General features: G+C 56.6%; 2 protein-coding genes across 2 annotated transcripts; both read right to left on the bottom strand.

Annotated features, from left to right (window-relative positions):
• Positions 1-719: 719 nt before the first annotated feature.
• Positions 720-10,102, bottom strand: LOC102854295 (hepatitis A virus cellular receptor 1-like; the record flags this gene model as incomplete). The annotated part of the gene is made up of 3 exons (XM_006889737.1): positions 720-845; positions 1,016-1,167; positions 9,727-10,102. Coding segments are annotated over 3 exons (654 nt in total), but the record flags the coding sequence as incomplete, so codon positions are not given.
• A 162-nt stretch (positions 10,103-10,264) lies between these two features.
• LOC102854700 lies at positions 10,265-19,426 on the bottom strand. Its single transcript, XM_006889738.1, has 9 exons — positions 19,310-19,426; positions 18,550-18,618; positions 15,639-15,747; positions 13,626-13,726; positions 12,320-12,438; positions 11,728-11,792; positions 11,449-11,611; positions 11,189-11,348; positions 10,265-10,435 (listed from the first exon to the last, which is right to left on the bottom strand). Exons 1-9 carry the CDS (start codon positions 19,424-19,426, stop codon positions 10,265-10,267), a joined length of 1,074 nt encoding a protein of 357 aa, XP_006889800.1.
• Positions 19,427-19,949: the final 523 nt, after the last annotated feature.

Below are 19,949 nucleotides of genomic sequence, written 5' to 3' on the forward strand. Positions count from 1 at the left end.
AGCGCAAGGACCCTTGTGTCCCTGTAAAGAGGGCCTCGTCCCCTTGTCCCCTGGGTCTCTTCTCATCCTGGTGTCCCCTCACCCATCTGGATTGCCCGGGTCCCCATCCAGTGTCACATTCCAAAAGGAAGTGACTGGGAGCAGACCACCAAACGTCTGGGGAACTCTGAGACTTGATGGCAGAGCCCTGGTGGCATAAGGGTTGAAATGCTGGGCTGTGGGCCTCACAGTGAGTAGTGGTGACCACCAGCTACTCTGCAGGTAAGAGATAAGACTCCTGACTCGGACAAAGGGTCACGAGCTGAGGGACCCCACGGGGAGCCTGTCCTGCAGGCTTGCTATGGGCTACACTTGACTTGATAGTAATGGGTTCCTTGTTAAGTCAAAGAGAGGAATCATACGGCATTTGGTTCCATTTTCCAGATGTGGAAACTAAGCCCAGAGAGCTAAATTACCCAACATGGGCTCATTATTACTAAAGAATCCAGATGTGCTCGGTCTGACCCGTTTTTCACATACCCACCGGCTCCGGTGGATGTGTCAACCATGGACAAATGAGACCCTCACCAGAGAGACCCCAGCAGGAAGGCCTGGCAGCTCCTGGAAAGCTAGCCTTGGAAATCTCAGGGTGCAGATCCACTGTGACACATGGGGGCCCCAGGAGTCAGGATCTAGGTGATGACATCACGTGCTCTGAGTCTTGTGGTCTGGTGCCCTGGTCAGAGTCGGCCCCAGAGGCCTCGGTCTGTGGAGTCCAGTTCTGCCTTCAGAAGGGCTGGTTGTGAGCTGTGCAGGCTGGGAGGGCAGCAGGCAAAGCCGTGCCAGCTGGGACTCAGTCTCTCGGCCTAAAAGGACAGGCAGCCACATGGCCAGGGTGGGCGGAGGCGTGTGGATGACTCAAGGGGTGCTGCCAGCTGGGCAGGGAGGCTGGAAGCTGGGGAGGAGAGAAGAGAACCCAGCCACGTTGGGAAAACTTGTCCCGCCCGGAAGGGGCAGAGTGGTAACCTCATCCTACCCTTTGCCAAGAAGCCTCTTCACCGCACAGGGCGTGCCCACCCTGGGGGGCTGCTGAAGGGCTGGCCACGGGCTCTGCTCCCAATTCCCCTTCCTTTTCTGCCAAGAGTTGGCAGCATCCAGCTTTTCTCCTTGCTTTGACTGCCTGGAAGCCTAGAGCAGAGGGCATAGGACAGATTATAGGTCCATTTTCCAGAAGAGGCAAACAGAGTCGCAGGGAGGAAAGACGACGTGGCTGCGATGGGTTCTGACAGTCTCACAGGTGTTGGTTCTCACACAGTGGACCTGGGAGCCTGCAATCAAGGCAGCCCTCCAGGAGGTGACAACAGACATCAGCGCAGAGATGTGTCCATGGCATGGGCGGGGGGACAGACCAAGGGGAACTGGAAGCGGCTGCGTGGTGCTGCCCAGCTCCCGCCCAGCCTTTCACGTCAGCTCCTTGGAATCCATCAGCAGGCATGGTCACTCGCCCGCAGAGCTCCTCCAAGCGGCCACATGGGGTCCAGGCACCCACAATGTGACTGCTGAGATCTTACTAACATCTTTCTGGGGACCCTTGCTCTCCCAGCCCACACAGGCACACACCCCTGCCTGCACCCCAAGTCTTTTTTCCCCCTCTTGAGTATGATGTCTTTCTTCCAGACTGGCGCCTCCTGCTAACATGGCCAGAGCGAGAGCATCCCTGCCTGTCAGGAGCACACCGGTCTCACTTCTAAGACAGACGTTCGTGCTTTGGGCGTCCACGGAACAGCAGCACTCGCCTCCAATACCACAACTTAAAGGCATTCATTCTTCAGGCCTCCTGGTGCGTGGAAAACATCACGCAATGGGGCAGGCGTAGCTTAGTCTTTTTTTTAATTGAGATTTTAATGAAAGTTTATAGAGAACTTGGATTTCCGTTCATTCGTTGTTGTACATTTTCCTCCCTCCTCAGCCCACCCCCAGTTCTTTCGTTGTTGTTCAATCCCCACTGTCCACTTCACTATGGATTTCTTATTCTGAACTGTTGTCATGCAAACAATACCTAATCTATATTCCTTTTAAGCAGTTCTCTCCCTCATCTGCTTCAATTCCGTGTTCATTATTTAGCCTCTCAGTTTCCCCCCAACCCCAGTGTCAGTCCTGTTTCATAACAGTGGCATTGCGCAGTATTTGTCCTTTTGTGACTGACATTTCACTCGGCATTATGTCCTCCAAGGTTCACCCATTTTGTGGAATACTATGCAGCACTGAAAACCAAGGAACTCATGAAATCCCGTAGGTTAGTCTCTAAGGGAAGAGCCTGCTCCTCAGAACCGTGGCAGGCCCCTCACAGCAGCTCCCAAGCACGTCTTGGTTTCCTGACTGCTGTTACTCTGGGTGTTTACTTTGGAGCAAATTAAGTTAAATAGGCAGTTGTCAGAACAGAGGAAGGAAACACTGCATGGTTCAAAATCAAGAAGGATGTACACCAGGGATGTATTCTGTCTCCATACCTTTTCAGTCAGTGTGCAGAATAGATCATCCAGAAAGCTGGGCTCTATGAGAAAGAGAGTGGCATCAGGATTGGAGGAAGACTCATCAATAACCTGCATTATGTAGATGATACAACTTGGCTTGCTGAAGCTGAGGAGGACCTGAAGCGCTTCCTGCAGAAGGTCAAGGACTGTAACCTTCAACATAGATTGAAGCTCAAGATCAAGAAAACAAAGATTCTCACCACTGGGCCAACTGGCAGCATCATGATAGACAGTAAGAGATTGAGATTTTTCACAGCTTTAGTTTGCTTGGCCCCACAATCAACACTCTTAGCACCGGTGGCCAGGGAATCAAAAGATGAATTGCTTTGGAAAGTCTGCTGTCAGAGACCTCTCCTGTGTACTGAAGAGCAACAATGTCAGTCTTGAGACTAAGGTGCATCTGATACAGGCCACGGTCTTTGCTATTTATGCATCAGAGAGCTGGACAATGACTAGGGATGACAGAAGGAGAATTGATACCTTTAAGCTGTGGTGCTGGAGAAGAGTATTGAATATACCATGGACTTCCCAGGAGGACAAATAAGTTCATCCTGGAGAGAGTAAAGCCAGGCTGCTCCTTGGAGTCAAGGATTCAGAAGCTTAGGCTGACATACCTCTGGACATGTTGCAAGGAGGGACTGGTCCTTGGAAACGGATGTCATGCTTGGGAGGGTGGAGAGACAGCACAGGAGAAGAAGACCCTTGAGATGAATTGACTCAGTGACTGAGGAAATGGGACACATGTGTCAGAGACAGTGCGATTGGCACAGGATAGAGCAGTGTTCAGGGCTGTTGTACATAGGGTCGCTGTGAATTGCAGGTGACTTGATGGCACATAACAATGATGAAGTCTCCAGCTTTTTGGCCTTTTGATGTTTGATACCTTTGAGGTATGATGTTGGCGGAGTGCCGTGAATCCGCATGGACTGCCAAAAGGATAAACAATTGTGTTGGAGGAGATACACAGGGCGCTCCTGGGAGGCATGGCTGGTGAGCTTTCATCTCACATCCTTTCCGCGTGTTGTCAGGAGAACCAGTCGCTGGGGAAAGACCTCACGCTGGGAAAAATAGAGGGTTAGATAAAGAGAGGGAGACCCTCAACACAACAGACTGTCCCAGTGGCTGTCAGTGCCCCCCCCACGGGAGATTGTGAGGCTGGTGCAGGTCGGGCAACTCCAATGTTCACAGGTCACTGAGTTGTGGAGACGTGACGACATCCAACAGCAACAAGTCTCTGGTGGGTCAGGAAGAACAAGGAAGCCCCTCAATGGGATGGACGGTCGGGTGGTGGCCATGGTGGGCTCATGCTTGTGACAATTGTGAGAAGGCTTCTGGTACCCGAGGTAACCAATCGACTGCTGACAAGGCGAGAAGTCCGAGGTGCCAGGCCCATCAGCACAGCACTGTCCTCTGGGCTGTCCCAGCTCAGGCTCTCTGTGACGATCCCATCGACCAGATGGCACAGCTCTGAGGAGTAGACTCCTGACTGTTCACATCTCACAGGTGGGGAAACAGCCGTCAACTGCTCCGAGTTCCACAGTCCCATCTGCAGCCAGCACCTCTGTCCTAGACAGGATCTTCTCAGTCCTCTCTGGTTCAGAGCCTGCCCAGCAGTTTCTGGGAGCGGTGAGCGGTCCACTGGCTCCCTCTGTCTCTGTCTCGGGACCCTGCTGGACACACAAAAAGGGCATAGGGGGCACAGTGCCCTCTGGAGAGAATCCTTGCTCTCTGCACCTCTAGATTGGTCCTGCGTTTCACAGAGGCGACACCAGAGGGCAGCCTCAACCTAGGAACGCGACCTGGAGCCTTCCTCTCCAGCAAAGCTTTCAGAGCATCCTCCCCCCCCCCGGGCTGGGGGTGGGGTGTGTGTGTGTGTGCGTGCGTGTGTGCGCGCGCGCGCGCGCAAGTGCATGTGCCTGACAGCTGGCTTGGGAGAAAGATGGGCTGCTCCTCCATGGGAGGACAGAGGAAGAGGGCGGGATGGGCAGCATCACATCTGAACACTGACCCACTCTGGGGCGTGCATTGTTGTTGTGTACCATTGAGGGCAGTGGGCACACTGAGTCCATGTCACACGGCACCTCCAGATGGCCAGGCCTCCTCACACACTTTTTCAGACCTCAGTTTCCCCCCCACCCCGAGGGCTCTGAGTCTGGAGCGTGGGAACTGCATCCCTGAAGGCTGCGTCCAGGCCAAGGTAGCCTGCCAGCGGGGCTCCTGCCACCGGCCTCCATCCTCCACACAATGCCCGCCTCTGAGAGTGGGCGGCCGGTAACCATGGCAAGGGCCCGCCCGCGGCAGCCCAGCTCTGCCTTCCTGGGTCAGCGGGCCTGCAGCCCTGGTGACGGCTTTGTCCTCAGCTGGAGCAGGTCCCATGCTAGCTTAGACCCGGAATGGTCGTGTCAGGGAGGGCAGTGCCAACCCCAAGGAAGGGGCTCTTGGAGGAAGTTTGGGGTGACAAGGGGGAGAGGCTGCTCCCGGGCTCCTGGCATCCAGTGTGACCAGGCTGCTGTACCTGTCAATGGCAGGGCCCTCCCCCTCCTCCCTACCCAGCTCCTCAGCTGCCCTCCTGTAGGGCACAGGCCTAGCATGCCATGAGGGGCTGTCCCATTCACCCTCGGGGCTCTGGTTGTCCCAGGCTGTTGGCCAAGGCAGGCCGGGCCTCTCATAGCCTGGACACTGCCTATCTGGCCCCTGGTTGTGCTTACTTCCCATTCCTGCTTGACCCCCTCTACCAGTTGGCAGGGGGCTGGGCATGACCCTGGGCACCGCCAGGACCTAGAGTGGCCAACCCCGACCTGACCTTGGGGAACAAGGTTTCCGCATGATCTGTACAGGACCAATTCATTAGTGAAGGTCATCATTTTAAAGTGAAAAGTGAGGCGAAATGATGGAAAATGGTGCTGAATGTACAGGCAGGCCTTGGACTGCCCCTCCCACTCCAGACGCCTGTAAGGGAACCCCCAGGGCACAAAGCCAGCCAGGGCCTCGGCTTTGCCTTCGGGAGGTCTTTCCTCCACGGGCTGGTGTTGCTGTCGATGCCACAGAGTCAACACGACGCACAGCGACCCGTGAGTTGTCATTCACGGGAATCCGGCCCCTCCTGCGCCACCCTCCTGTTTCCGACAGGCTCTCGCTGTGATGTGTGTGGTGTGTGCACGTATGGGAATGTGTGCTTCTGTGTAGAGAAGTGTGTGTTGTGTCTGTACATGTGTGGGGATGTGTGCCTGTATATATGCCCGTGGTGTGTGAACGTGTGTACGTGTGGCTGGTACATGTGTGACTTGCATGTCTGTGTGCACGTTTTGTGTGTGTGTTTGTGTGAGTGTATTTGGAAAATGTGAATGTGTGTGTGGACGTGGGTGGCCGGGGCCTGTGTGAGAATGTGTACTCATTTGATTTGGGGGCTTGCGTGTACACATACTTTGTATTGTACGTGTGTATGTGAATGTCTGCTTATAAGGAGTATGTGCACATGAGGTGTGTGATGTGCCTGTAGATACATATAAAGGGGTGCATACATGGTGTGTGCTGTGTGTGTGTGATGTGCATGTGTGTACATTTAAGGGGGTGCATATATGCATGTACTATACATATGTGCAATGTGCATGCATGTATAGAGTGTGCACACATGGTGTGTGCTGCACATATATGCAAGGTGCATGCATGTACACATAAGGTGTGTGCACATGATGTGTGCTGTATGTGTGTGATGTATATGCATATAAGGAGTGTGCACGCATTGTGTGTGCTGTGCATGTGTGTTGTACATGTATGTGATCTGCGTGTGTACATATATGTGCACGTGGCATGTTGGGGTGTGTTATGTACATGTATGTATATACATGTATGATGTGTGAAAATTGTGTGTGCTCTGTGTATTATGTGCATCTATGTACCTATAAGGAGTGTGTGCACATGTGTGCAGTGTGTGAAGTTCATGTATGTACATATAAGGGTATGTGTGCATTATGTGTGTTGTACATGTGTGATGTTCATGTGTGTGCATGTATGTGTACACATGGTGTGTGCTGAATGTGTGTGCACTGTGCATCTTTGTATATATCACAGGTGTGCATGGTGTGTGTTGTACATATGTGATGTGCATGTGTGTGTACACATGGTGTGTGCTTTATGTGTGTGTGCTGTGCATCTATGTACATATCAAGGATGTGCATGTTGCACATATGTGTGCCCTTGGGGAGCTTCTGTTCATCAGGACGGATCCTTTCACCTTCAGGGAAATTGAGTAAGCAGTCAGCCCAGGTCAAATGGGTCCATAGGCCTGGCCCAGAATCCCACCATGTGGGCTAGCCTCCACCCCCACTGCCCTAGTCAGTCCCAAGCTGAGACCTGGCCCAAGTCCATGTCCTCTCAGCCCGCCCCTGGCCAGCCCTCAGCCCCTCCCAGTTACACAAAAGGCCAGACCTCCCACAAGAGGGGTGGGAAGCTCCAGAGCCAGGACGTGGCCAGGGGCGGGGGGAGTCAGGAAGGAAGGCTGCACTGGGGATCCAGGCGCCATTGTCTCACCTGGGGGCAGGGCGCTGGGTCTCCCCTCCATCCGCCTGGGCCCCTCCTGGGGCCAGGCAGGAGACAGGGGGCTGCTGGCCACTGGCCTCTGAATTCAGCCTCTGCTGGCATGACGGTCCTGGGCCACCTCCTGCCACAACCCAGTCTCCATTTCTCTACCTGCAAGTCCCCAAGGTCAAGGCATTTGGGCAGAGTTGGCCCCACTTGGACCCCCAGCGGGAAGCGTCATGGCTGAGGCCAGTCGTTGCTCTCAGCCCTCTGCCAGGGTGGCCCACTGAGCATGCAACACTGATGAGGAGGTCACGGTTCTCTGTGTTAGCACCTGTTTGAGGTCCTACAGGAGAACAGGGCTGAGCTGGGACTGAGCCCCCAGCTCTCAGTTCTGTGGGTTCTGCCACTGACCTGGGGTGGGGGTCCTGTGAGTGATTTGTGTAAAGGTAAATACCTATGGAACCTCTCCCTCCATTGGTGATGACATCACCTGGTTAAGATTGAGAACAATCTATCCACCAGGAGATGTAGAAATACACAGAGATACAGATAGAGTGACTGCGTGGCAAACTGGTGCAAGCATAAATAAATATAGTGATAGATAATATCATAGATATGTGTAGACAGACATGTGTATACACATTGAGAGATACAATAACACAACATGTAACAGTAACACAGTGGTACACATACACAAGAGATACATATATAGAAACTTCAAACACCCCAAATCCACCACCATAAGATCTGACCCACTGCGACCCTACACCTCATTCCTACAGCTGTGAATCGTAATGACAGGAGGCTGCCCACTGTGTCCACGGCAGCCACCAGTGAACTTGAACTGCCAGTGGCATGTGACCTTTTCGTAAACAGTGTGACAGGCTGCAGACTCTGTCATCAGAGCTCCTCAAGACACCTGAGTAACCCCCAAGTTTGGGTAGAGATATGTGAACAGGTAGGTATATATATCGAGAGAAATAGCGATAGAAAGATAATTATTGATAAATGATAGATTGATAGAGGATAGATGTAGAGAAAGGTAAATAGTTGTTAAGAACCCTAGTGGTGCAGTGGTTAAATGTTTGGCTATGACAGAAAGGTTGGCGGTTCAAGCCTGGCTGTTCATTTCTGTAAAGGTTAGAGAGCCTCTCTGTGGTTCCTCCCGTCATGTGGGTCAGGTCGCTCAGGATCAAAAGTGACCCAGCAGCCCACCTCCATCACGAACAGCCGACAGGTGGTCAGATAGTAGAGGAGTTAGACGTGACAGACGATTACAGTCGCCACAGGTGGCGACTGGGGCTGTGCACTGTTAACTTATCTTCAAATCAACCCTGAAGTATTAAAGCTAATAGGAAACTCACGTGTGTCCCTGGACCTGGGTTATCTCCCCCTCTGGGGCCCTCAGTACTGTCTCCCAAACCCGTCACAGCCACCATGCCACTCTGTCTCAGGGAACTCCGTGTGGTTCACACATGTCACCCATTTTACAAATGGGAACCCTGACTCTAAAAACAGGAAGGATTGTGTCAAAGGCCCCACTGGCAGTGAGGGGCAGCTCTGGGGACCTGAAGCCAGGCTGGGGAATTTCCCAGCCACATTCACACCCATACGTCACTGAGGTCCTCCCCATCTCCACCTCCCCTCACCCCACTCCCCGCCCAGGGCACCCAGAACACCCAGGATGGCAGGGACAGAAGCATGTCTCCCTCTGGGTGGACCCCCCCCCCAAGGGAGGGACAGATGCATGTCTCCCTCTAGGTGGACCCCCCCTCCCCAGGACAACAGGGACAGATGCATGTCTCCCTCCAGGTGGACCCCCCTCCCCAGGACAACAGGGACAGAGGCACGTCTCCCTCCAGGTGGACTAAGGCAAACAGGAAGACACTTCCGCCCAACAGGAAGAGCAGGGAGGAGGCTCAGGGGCCCCAGAGTGACTGTCCCAGGCTGTGAGGGGCAGGATCCCCTAGAGTTAGGCCTCCAGGGTCTCTGAACCCTGGAGGAGACAGTACCAGTGCCCTGGACCCTTTCCACTGAGGGTAGCAGAGTCTGTCCTGCTGAGGGTAGGGAGTCAGAGGGGGGTCATTGCCCACTTCTGTCCTGCCCTGTACCCATCCCTGTCCCTCCTAGACCCCAGTGTCCTGACAACAGGGGGTTCAGACTATCTGCAGGTGGTAAGTCTCAGGGCCCTCACTCCAGCCCCCGCCCACTCACAGCAGCCGGTTTCCTGCTCAGATTTTATTGATGGCTAACACAGAATAAGGGCCACAGACTACCCCCACCCCCACCCCCGGGCCATTGGGCCCCAGGATCCTGGACGACGAGGCTCAGCTCCCTCCCATCTCCATCTCCACTCAGTCACCACCGTCCCTGTAAACACCCAGGACACGCCTGAGCCCTGCCCACTGCAGACTGGAGAGGAGGTGAGCGGACTGTAGGTGTGCACCACACTTGGAATGTGGGGGCAGTGGGGAGGAGAGATGGGGCCAGCCCACAGGACTGGCGAGGGTTCTGCTGTCCATGCAAACACCCAGGACAAGCCTGAGCCCCACACAAGCTGGGTGGGAGTGGACACAGCAGGGGCAGCTCCTGGACAGGAATGTGGGGGCAGCAGAGAGGAGGGGTCAGCCTAGAGCTATGTGCCCTGCCCCCAGGACTGGTGAGTGCTCCGGCTTAGGACAAGACCACTCACCAGCTGGCAGGGCAGCGGACAGGGCAGTGGTCAGGGTGGTGGACAGGGCAGAGAGTAGGGCAGTGGACAGGACAGAGAGCAGGGTAGAGGGCAGGGCAGTGGACAGGGCAGTGGACAGGGCAGAGAGCAGGGCAGTGGACAGGGCAGCAGGCAGGGCAGTGGGCAGGGCAGAGGACAGGGCAGTGGACAGGGCAGTGGGCAGGGCAGCAGGCAGGGCAGTGGACAGGGAAGTGGACAGGGCAGAGGGCAGGACAGTGGACAGAGCAGAGGGCAGGGCAGCAGGCAGGGCAGTGGACAGAGCAGAGGGTAGGGCAGCGGACAGAGCAGAGGGCAGGGCAGTGGGCAGGGCAGCGGACAGGGCAGAGAGCAGGGCAGTGGACAGAGCAGAGGACAGGACAGAGGGCAGGGCAGCAGACAGGGCAGTGGGCAGGGCAGAGGGCAGGGCAGTGGACAGGGTAGTGGGCAGGGCAGTGGACAAGGCAGCAGACAGAGCAGAGGGCAGGGCAGTGGACAGGGCAGTGGGCAGGGTTCAGGAGTCTCACCCCCAGCTTGGGCCCCGCTTGGCCAGCTCCACCTGTGCCAGACGACCATCACTCAGCACCTGCACGCGTGTGACCCCAGCCAGCGGCCGGTGGCGGTGCTCGAACCTCAGGACCTGCAGCTGCTGGGCGTGGACGTGGAAGTGGGCAGAGTCCGAGTGGACCTCCAGCTGGGGGTGAGGGCTGTGTCTGAGGACCCCAGTCTCAGAGTCCTCACCACACAGTGCCTGAACAGGACCCCCCCATGTGGGCTCTCAGCTCGAGCTGGGATTCTCCACTCTGTATAGAGGGCAGGGCACCCCCCACTGCCCCAGTGAGGAGGCTGACGGAGGGGTTCCCAGGCAGGAAAGAGTACCCCGTAAGGCCCCTTCCCCCACCAGTGCTTCCTGATGCTGGAAAAAGGGGGACCCCTGGAGACATCCTCCCACAAAACATCAGTGGGCGCTCTGCTGTCTCCTTAACCCATTGAGTGGGTCCTGGCTCCTGGACACCCTGCAGGACAGAGAAGAACTGCCTGGGGCCCCCCAGTTACCTCCTTTCTCCTGTGGTTCAACCACCAAATTTTCTGTTAATAGACAGATACTTAAGCCGTTACATCACCAGGACTCCTCAATATTATTTCTACCAAAAACACCCGAGTTCACTTCAGTTCATGGAAATGTTCAGTTTGGGTCCTGGGCCCGTGGCCCCTAAAGGAGGGTGCTGCCTTGTCAGGAGCAGCTGGTGGATTCAAACCTGATCTTTCAGTTAGCAGACTGACCACCACCAGAGCTCCCAGGCCTCTTTCCACATGCGCCTCCTTTCACCCTCCCCAAGCAACCTTGTCCATCTTCCTGGGGAAACCCCACAGCCTTCCCTGTCCTCCCTGCCTCTCCTGCCCCAAGACCCTGTCCACCTCACCCTAAAATGCCCCAAGCCATCACCTCAAAGGGCTCCCCCAGAACCAGCGGGAAGACGTTGGACACCTCCTCAGGGCCCCAGCTGCCCCCCTGGAAGGCATTGGCCACTAGGGTGGATGTGGAGAAGCGAGGCTTCACATGCAGGGCAATGTCCCCCGACTCTGACAAGAAGTTGATCTCAAACCTGGAGGGTGCCGGAGAGTGAGGGAGTGTACACTGGCCGCCCTGCAGCCCTGCCCAGTCCCCCTCGAGGCCCAGATGGAGCCCAGGGCCACATCCCTTACTTGTCCTCTGTAGAGTCAGACTGTCCCTGGACCAGCAGGCTCCAGCCAGGGGCCAGGCCCCCCAAGGAGAAAGCTTCAAACTGCAAGAGAGAAGGGGAGGCCCGAGTGTACCTCTCCATCGAAGGCCCCCAGTCCTGGGGTGGTCTTCGCCAGAGCCCTGTCCCTTCAGGACAGGGTGTGGGCCCCCTCACACCTCCCAGGCTGAGGTTGGCCAAGAAGGCAGAGCCAGGCCCCAGAGGGGCTCAGGTGATTGGGTTGCCACTTTGCCCTGCTCCCTACCACCCAGGTCCAGGTGTGTGGTCCAGCCCTGGTGAGTGTCCCGCACCTGCAGTGCCATCTCGCTCCTGAGAGGGAAGGTGGACTGAGCCACCCATATAAGGCAGAGGTGGGGACAGGAGCCCCACCCCCAGGCAGGGTGGGGTGATCAGGTCACTACCCGCCCCTACTCCATTCAGCTCTCCAGTGCCTGCACTGTCCCTGCCAGCTGGACCTCCATTCAACACGGGCGATCAGGCAGCCCCCTTCCCCCCTCCCCTTACTCCACCACCTAGGGTCATTCAGAGCCTGTCCCACACCTGCAGGATGGGCATCAACAGGACAGTGGGCGCCCAGATCAGCTCCTATGTGAGGTGGGAGAGGGGAAGCCTACCCACCAGCCCCTCTCTGGCCTTGGAGAGGTCCATTCTGACCAACCAGTGCCACCAGCCTGACCTCTGTCACCCCCTTGTCTGTCCCTGCTCCAGCCACTCTGCTGGCCCCACGGGGCAGTGTCAGGATTAGACTGGGCTACTGTGGTCAGCACATTCCAGGCTGGGGCAGGAGGTGGAGGCAAGGCCTTTCCACCCCCAACACCCCTCTAGTCTAGCCTCACTCCTCTCGGGCTAGGCAAGGGGGAGGGGCATCCAGGCAGGAGCTTGTTGGGGGAGCCGGTGAGTGGTTGAAAAAGGCCAATGTCCTCTGCTCTTGGTGCAGCTGCAGACTCCAGGGGGTCTGGCAGGAGAGGAACAGGTGGGGAGATGGAAGGAGCACCCCAACAGCAGAGTGTGCAGGTGAGCATGCAGAGAACGAGGGGGTGTTCTGGAAGATGGCACAAGTGTGAGCTAGTGTGCAAGCAGGTGCTGTGAGCAGTGTGTGAGCACACAAAGAAAGTGTGCATGACTGTGGCATGTGTAAGTGTGTAGTGTGGCAACTGTGTGGGTGAGTGTGCATGAGTGTGAACTGAGCATGAGTGTGTGCTCTGTGAGTGTGCACAGATGTGCCATGAGGTGTGTAAGCAGAGTGTGCAGGAGAGTGTGGTGCATGGATCAGGGAGTTCAAGGTCAGGCAGGGAACACAAATTGGAGGTCAGGACAAGCTCCCTCAGGCTCGTGACCTTGAACTGTGGTCTCTCTGGGCCTCAGTCTTGCCAGCTGTAGGCTGGACCCAGTGATCCTGACCTCTGGCCCTCGAGAGTGTCTCCCAGCAGTCAAGGTGTCTGAGGCCACCACAGGTCACAGGAGTCTGGGCAGTGTCCCTCGTCCTCACCCTCCTCCCTGCTCCATCAGCACTTAACGGAAGGGTCTGGGGCAGAGGGAGCCAGCTGCTCAGACCCCAGCTAGACAGGAGCCCCTGACCAGGGCGCGTGGCCTAAGGAGCGGCTACTGACAGGCCCATCAAGGGCAGCCTGGCCCACAGGCCACAGCCTGGATCTCCACAGCTCATGGAACCCTGAGGCCCCCGGGGGCCGCTGGGACGAGGACTAGCCTGAGAGCGCATCAGGGCTCCCTGTGTCCCTGAAGGGAGCACTAGGCTGCCCAGTGACTGGGGCAGAGTCAGACTCTAACTCCCAACCCAGGGCCCTAGAGCAGGGTATCTTCCAGCTGTGTAGTCCCCTCGTGACCCCAGCACAGAACACCTGGTAGTCCTGGAGTCAACCCTGATTGCAGGGGTCTCGGCTGGACAGGGCTGTGACCCAGCCCCAGAGCCTTCCTCAGGTCTCAGGACCTCCCCAGCCCACATCCAGAACATCACTCTCCCAGCTGCCTCCAGTGCCAGCGTCTTCCTGCCCCTCCATCCCACCAGTCTGCCCCTCCCTCCCTCATTAACCCCAAGTGGCCAGCATTGTCCCACTGCTGGCATGGCCTGTGACTGTCCACTCCTCGGCCTCCTTATCACCCTCATCCAGAAAGCCCACTCACCCGGGCCACTTTGGGGGCTGACAAAGGGGAGCTGGGGCCACGCCAGGCTGCCACCTCCAGGGATGTCCCCACTCCCAGGGCAGCGGTGGAGGGCAGGCTGCCTGAGGGCGTTTGAGGACAGTCTGGCCCCTCTGGGTGAGTTCTCTTTGTGTGACCCCCAAGTCTGGCCACCCTCCTGATGGAGTTCCCCAGCTTCCTCCATCTCTGTAAACTTCTCCCATGATCCTCTATCACTCCACGCCCTTCCCCTGCCACCGCCTGGGCAAGTCCACCTGCTCATACAGGCTTAGGTGTTCTCTGGGCCTCAGTTTCCCTGCTGGAGCAGCCAGATGGGGTTATGAACGGTGACTGGGCACTCGCTGAGGCTGGGCGCACAAAACAGTGGCCTGTGGCCTGAAGGAATAAAGGGGTGGTGGGACCCCAGTGATGCAGGTGCTGGGAGGTGCGGGGTGTGGAAGCACAGAGGCTAGGAGCCCCATGCCCTGTCTCCAGCCACCCTACAGCTGGGGCAACAGGGGAGGCTCCCCCAGACAGGACGTGGGGGGAGGCTGTGGAGGAGAGCCCAGCGGGCCAGTGCCCCCACTGTCTACCACCCTCCCTGGGAGCAGCTCTGGGCTCACCACCTCATCCCACCATCTCATTGTGTAGGGATCCCTGGTGGCGCAGAGTGTTACAGCTGGTCTGCTCGCCAGAACTCAGTGACTGAAACCCACCAGGCGACTAGAGGAGGAGAACGAGGCCGTCTGCTCGCGTGAAGGCGCAGCCTCCAAAGTCCCGGGCGGCGTGAGCCAGAGCTGCCTCGGAGGCCCCGGCCTCCAGCGGAGTGTTCAGAGTGTTCGTTTGTCTTGGATTTTTTTGTCTCTTTATCCAAATCAGTGACAGAGGCCTCAGGGGAGACGTGACTGGCTCAGGCGTGAAGGCACTTGCTGATGAAATGGGGTTCGTTCTTTTTAAAAAACAAACCAACTTTATATTGTGGTTTGAGTGAATGTTTACAGAGCAAATTCGCTTTCTGTTCAACAATTTCCCACATTGTATTTCGCGCCTGTTCTCCCTGCAGCGCTCTTCCTCAGCCCTCCCCCCCACCTCCCATTTCTATCCATCCACCTTTCCCAACCCTTCCTGCCATCTGAACTCTCTCCCTGGCCCAGTGCTGCCCGGGAGCCCCCTCCATGGGGCTGGGGCCGGGACGCTGGACCCCCACTCCCTGAGCACCAGGGGTCTGCTCCTGGGCTTGTTATCTGTTGACAACATTCCTACTTTTCACAGCAAATCCTTGTCGGCTCTCTTCTCAGCTAGATGAGGGTGGTTGTTATTGATTTCCTTCAAGTCGAGCACAACTCATAATGAGACCATGAACAAAAGGCCCGAAGCCCCTCTAAAACTACCGACATTTAGCAAAATTCATAGAGTTTCCGGAGGCCTGTTGTTTAAGAAGTGGATCCTGCTTCCAAACCCGTCATAGTATGTTGTTGTTATGTGTGGTTGGGTTGCCTGCGATGCATAGCGATCCTGCAATCCTGCGTACAGCAGCTCTGAACCCCTCCCTGTCCCGAGCCAGTCTCACTAACTCCGACACGCCAGCCCCCGTTTCTGAGGGTGCTCGTGCGTATTTCATAGATCAAGAAACTGAGGTCACTGTGGAGCCATGTGGCTACCTCCAGTGGGTCTTACTGTGAGCAGTCCTTGGGGAGCAGATAGGAGAAGCTGGTAAAAAGGGGTGCCGCCAAGCCCTGGTTAATTATGCTTCATCAACCTGAATGGGAGCAACAGAGGCTGGGACGGGATCCAGAACTCAGGAAGTGTGGGGCCAGGAGGAGGCTGTGCAAACCTTGAACCCTGACCCAATACCATCAGTGAATGAACCCAAGATGGAACCCATCCTTGTGGGGGTCCAAGCACCCCAAACCAATAAGGAAAGCTGCTGGCTGCCAGAGCTGTGGGCAGGCCCAGCCCAGCCTATTAGGGGCCATCTGGACAGGGCAGGGCAACGCGGGAGGACAGCCCCCTGACATCTGGCCTGGACAGGGACCATAAAGATTTCTGCACACGAGTACCCGTCTCCGGCTGTCCGGCGGGGCACGCCAGAGTTATAAACAGGCTGGGCCGGACGGCGGAAGGACTGGGGATGCAATCAGATGAAACCAGAGACCTGGCCCGCCCCAGCTCCGGAGCCAGCGAGGGGTCAACGTGGACACAGACAGACCGGGCCTGGCAAGTCCCCAGTCTCCACCAGAGCCACACTGACCCTGTGGGACAGAGCAGAACGGCCCTCAGGGCTCCCAGGGCTGCGTGGAGGCTGCGTGGATGCAGGCTGCCTGCTACATCGTTCTCCTCTGGAGCTGCTCGTGGGTTTGAACCACGGACCTTTCAGCTAGCTGTCAAATGTTTAAACCACTGTGCCAGCAGGGCTCCTGTCTCTGTGGAGCTCTCAGTGTGCCCATTTCTGGCCCAGGGCCATGGCCCTTCCCTGAGGCACAGGGGCGGGCACAGGGCAATCCAGCTGTGGGTTCCGCCCCCCGAGGGCATGTGTTCCTAGACCAGGAGCCGCGTGGCTGTGCACACTGGACCGCAGTGACTGACGTGCACGTGACTGATGCCTTGGAGCTAGAGGCCAGCTACTCGGCAGGCAACACCACCCAGAAAATAAAGCAGGCTGTCCTGGTGGACAGGTGTCCGTGGGCGGCACGCACCATGCTCGCTTAGAGACTGAGTTCGAAACCACCCACAGGTGCCTCAGGAGAAAGAAAGCCCTGGCAACTTTCCTCCAAGTAGCTGCCTGGAAACCCCAGGAAGGAGGGTTCAGCTCTGCACACCTGCGGCCCCAGCAGGCAGAACCGCGGCACCAAGTGTAGACCTTCTCGGGACCATTACAGTAAGAGGTTCACTAACTGGAATACACGTGTCCCACCAACACAGACGTCAGTAACCGCGGAAGCAGTGTGGTCCCGCAAGGAGCCCTGGTGGCACTGGGCACAAGCCCGCAGCTGCTGGCCGCAGGCTGCAGTTCAAGCCTGCCCGCTGGTCTGCAGGAGGAAGAGGGGGCAGTCTGCTTCGGTAAAAACTGTCGGAAGTCTTGGAAACGACCCTCTGGGACACTTGGGAATCCACACCAACTTGACAGCAGTGGCTTATATGTTCTGCACAATGTCTCTGTAAATCTAAGAAAAATAATTTTAAAAAAACAAACCCATCCTGACCGGAGTCCACAAGGAAGGCTGCACGGTGGAGTGGACCTGGGGGGAGGGATTGCATAACAATGAAAGAATTTTTATTTTACTTTTCAAAGAGAAGAGTGAACTGGGGGAGAGGGGTGGGCAGGGGGGAATGTGCAACAATGAATGAATGGAAATTAAAAAAAAGAAACCAATATATATTTTAAAATAATAATAATAATAAATAAGGTGGAGCAATCCTAAACGCCATCCAATTCCTTAGCTGTGACCTGCACACAGCCGTCGGCCCCGGGCTGTCTGAACTGATCTGTTAGAATGTTCTGTGCAGTGACACACAGATTTCCACTACTCAGTAGCCAGAAAAATCACCTAAAATGCCTTTGGTCATGTCCACACATGAGGCGTCTACAGAACACGCACATCAGACTTGGCAGACAGAGGCCGTGGGCCTCCGAGGCCAGGACGCCTGGGCTCCCACTCGCTCACTTCAGACATCGGCACCAAAGACCGGACGTTGGGAGAGAGCATCGTGCTGTAAAGCGGCCCACCTGATGCTGGCCAGTGGATTCTGGAGGACAGGATGGGCCTGGCCCAGGACTGCAAGGCTGTGAAGCAGACCACTGTTTTTCTCCCGAGAGGGGCTGGTGGGCTCGAACCAACAACCTTTCGGTTAGCAGTCCAAAACTTAATCCAATGTGCCACCAGGATAGAGAGTTCAGAGCTGGGACCACTTGTCCACTGCACCTAAGATGTCCTTAAACAGTTGATGAGGTGTTTTGGCCACTAGAAAATCCTTCCCACCGAAGCATGCATTCTGTCTCTGCATCTCTCTGTTTCTACTTGTGTCTCTGTTTTTCCCTCTCTTAATCGTGCTAAGGACTGAGCTGGTCACCTTCTCAGCCTGTCTGTTGTTTGAGTGGAACCATGAGGGCCGGTCAGTTCCAAGCTCACAGAGCAATCGAGGACCATGGCCTCAGGGCCCCCCAGTCTCCATCATGCTGCAAGCCTGGAAGGTTAGGTGATTGATTTTATCCTACATTTCCCCCCACTCTGTCCAGGGCCTGTTGCTGGACCCCTCTTGAAGCGGTCAGCAGTGGTAGCTGGGAGTCATTGGTTCTGGCCTAGTATCGTGGAGGCTGAGATCCCAGGGTCTCTGGTTCCTGGGCTGATGTTTTCCCCATATATTGATTTTCTTTGCTGTCTTTGTTCCATAGAGAAACCAATATTTCACCTCAGTTGGTTCCTCATAGGCTATTTCTGCTGGGGGCAGGGGTGGCTCAGAAGGACAGTGATGAGGGGGGCGGTTCTCAAGGGGAAGCCCAGCTGGGGAGGACTGTGGGTGAGAGCAGTCTAGGTGCTGAAGCATCCAAGTGGGCAGCGGACAGTGGGATGAGGGTGCAGGCATTGCAGGCAGGGGAGGGCTGGGCATGGCCCCTGAGTCTGGGGGTTAAAGGTCTTGCCAAAGATGTGTGTTCAGACAGGGGGATATTTCAGGGAAGCCAGGGACATGAGCTGGTGGGCTCCCACCTCCCTCCTGGGGCTGTGGTCCTCTCAACCCCAACCCTCATGGAGAGGCTGCTTTTGCTGGACCCAGAGAGAGTTTTCAGCCCCAGCCTGGATGGAAAAGATCCCTGTCCCCACACCACACCCCTGCAAGCCAGCAGTCACATAGTGTCCTCCACTTTGGCCACCACTTGCCTTGGAGTGCCTGCCAAGAGTGTTAAGAAAGACCCAGAATAACCTCTCACCCTGTCCAGGACATCTGTGGGGGCAGGGCCAGAGCCAGTAGCCCCAGGGACAGGAGTAGACTTGGGGGACTGGGGGTGAGCAGGCAGGGGTTAGAGAAACCAAGAAATGAGTGGACAGGGGCCTGGGTCACAGGACAAAAGAAGACAGAACCAGGGAAAGGTGCAGAGAGAGGGAGGGAAAGAGGACGAGACTCAGAGGAGGAGGAAAAGACTTGAAGAGCGACCGTGAGAGACCAAGAGAGAGCTGGACAGGCAGCAGGAGAAAGGAAGAGCGAGCGATGAGACAGAAGCTTCAGGGCGAGACAGTGGAGACAGGCAGAGAGACACAGGCGGAGACTCAGGCGGAGACACAGGCGGAGAGACACAGGCAGAGACACAGGCGGAGAGACACAGGCAGAGACACAGGCGGAGACACAGGCAGAAATGAGACCTGAAAGGGAGGCAGAGAGAGCGATAACGTCAGAGACAGAGACAACAAGCTGCAGCCTTCACCCCCCAAGCCCAGGCACCCCCCCAGCGAGGGGAAGGTGGCAGCCCTGGCTAGAGGTCCATTGAGACAGTGGACAGTTAGTGCCAGAGTGAGGCCCTAATGGTGCCCGGAGACCTGGTCCCCACTGGCCAAGCTGGACATTGAGAGGGCCAAGAGCTCATCTCTTTTCTGAGAAAGGAACCTGAGGTTCACAGAGGCTGGCCACTCAGCCGAGAAGCCACAGCAACCAAGTGGCAGCCACAGAGGTGGTGGCCTGGCCGGCCCGCTCACACATGTGGCCACACTGGCCAGCTCCCACAGAGAGCACTCCTGGTCCTGGGTCCCCAGGGGTTTGAGAAACGTCTCTGGAAAGCGGTCAGTCAGGGCTCTCTGAGCAGCATAGCCCATTGTGGTCATCCTGGGCCAAGCCATGGAGTTTCCTCAGTGCACTGTCACAGGGGGAGCCGTGAGGGAAGTGGACAGATTGGAAACCATGGCGGGCTGCAGGGGGCCATGGGGCTTGTGGGGCCGTAGGCATAGGAGGCTGTGTAGGGTCTTGGGGGGCTGTGTAGGGTCATGACGGGCTGCAAAGGGTCATGGGGGGTTGTGGAGAGTCATAGGTGCTGTGGAGGGTCTTGGGGGGCTGTGGCGGGTCATGGGGCTCTGGAAACTGCTTGGGGGTTTTGAGGGCCTTGGGGGGCTTTGGAGAACTGACATCTAGGAAGGTAAGGCCTGAGAGCAGAAGACAAACCTGGGGCCCCACCAGGAGCAGCCTAGGTTCTGGGAAGCAGGGCCCGAAGTCTTTGAGAGTAACGACCTACCCAGGACCTACTGTCCACCTCCCGACTGTCCACCATCCACCTGCCCACCATCCACCTACCCACTGTCCACCTGCTCAGTGCACTTGATGCATGTGCCCCGTGTGCTACGA

This window comes from Elephantulus edwardii, unplaced genomic scaffold (assembly GCF_000299155.1).
Source record: "Elephantulus edwardii isolate Elephantulus edwardi_28Jun2011 unplaced genomic scaffold, EleEdw1.0 scaffold00080, whole genome shotgun sequence".
In the NCBI taxonomy this organism is placed as follows: Eukaryota; Metazoa; Chordata; class Mammalia; order Macroscelidea; family Macroscelididae; genus Elephantulus; species Elephantulus edwardii.

What these genes read in the sequence shown, in the direction of transcription:
- LOC102854700 (XM_006889738.1), bottom strand. Translation starts at nt 19,426, where the DNA reads ATGGGCTATGCTGCTCAGAGAGCCCTGACTGACCGCTTTCCAGAGACG. An exon ending in TGGCCAGTGTGGCCACATGT is followed by an intron (nt 18,619 to 19,309) that starts GTGAGCGGGCCG and finishes GCTCACCCCCAG; the next exon opens with TCCCCCAAGTCTACTCCTGT. An exon ending in GGTCCCTGTCCAGGCCAGAT is followed by an intron (nt 13,727 to 15,638) that starts GTCAGGGGGCTG and finishes AAACGCCCTCAG; the next exon opens with GCAGCCTGCCCTCCACCGCT.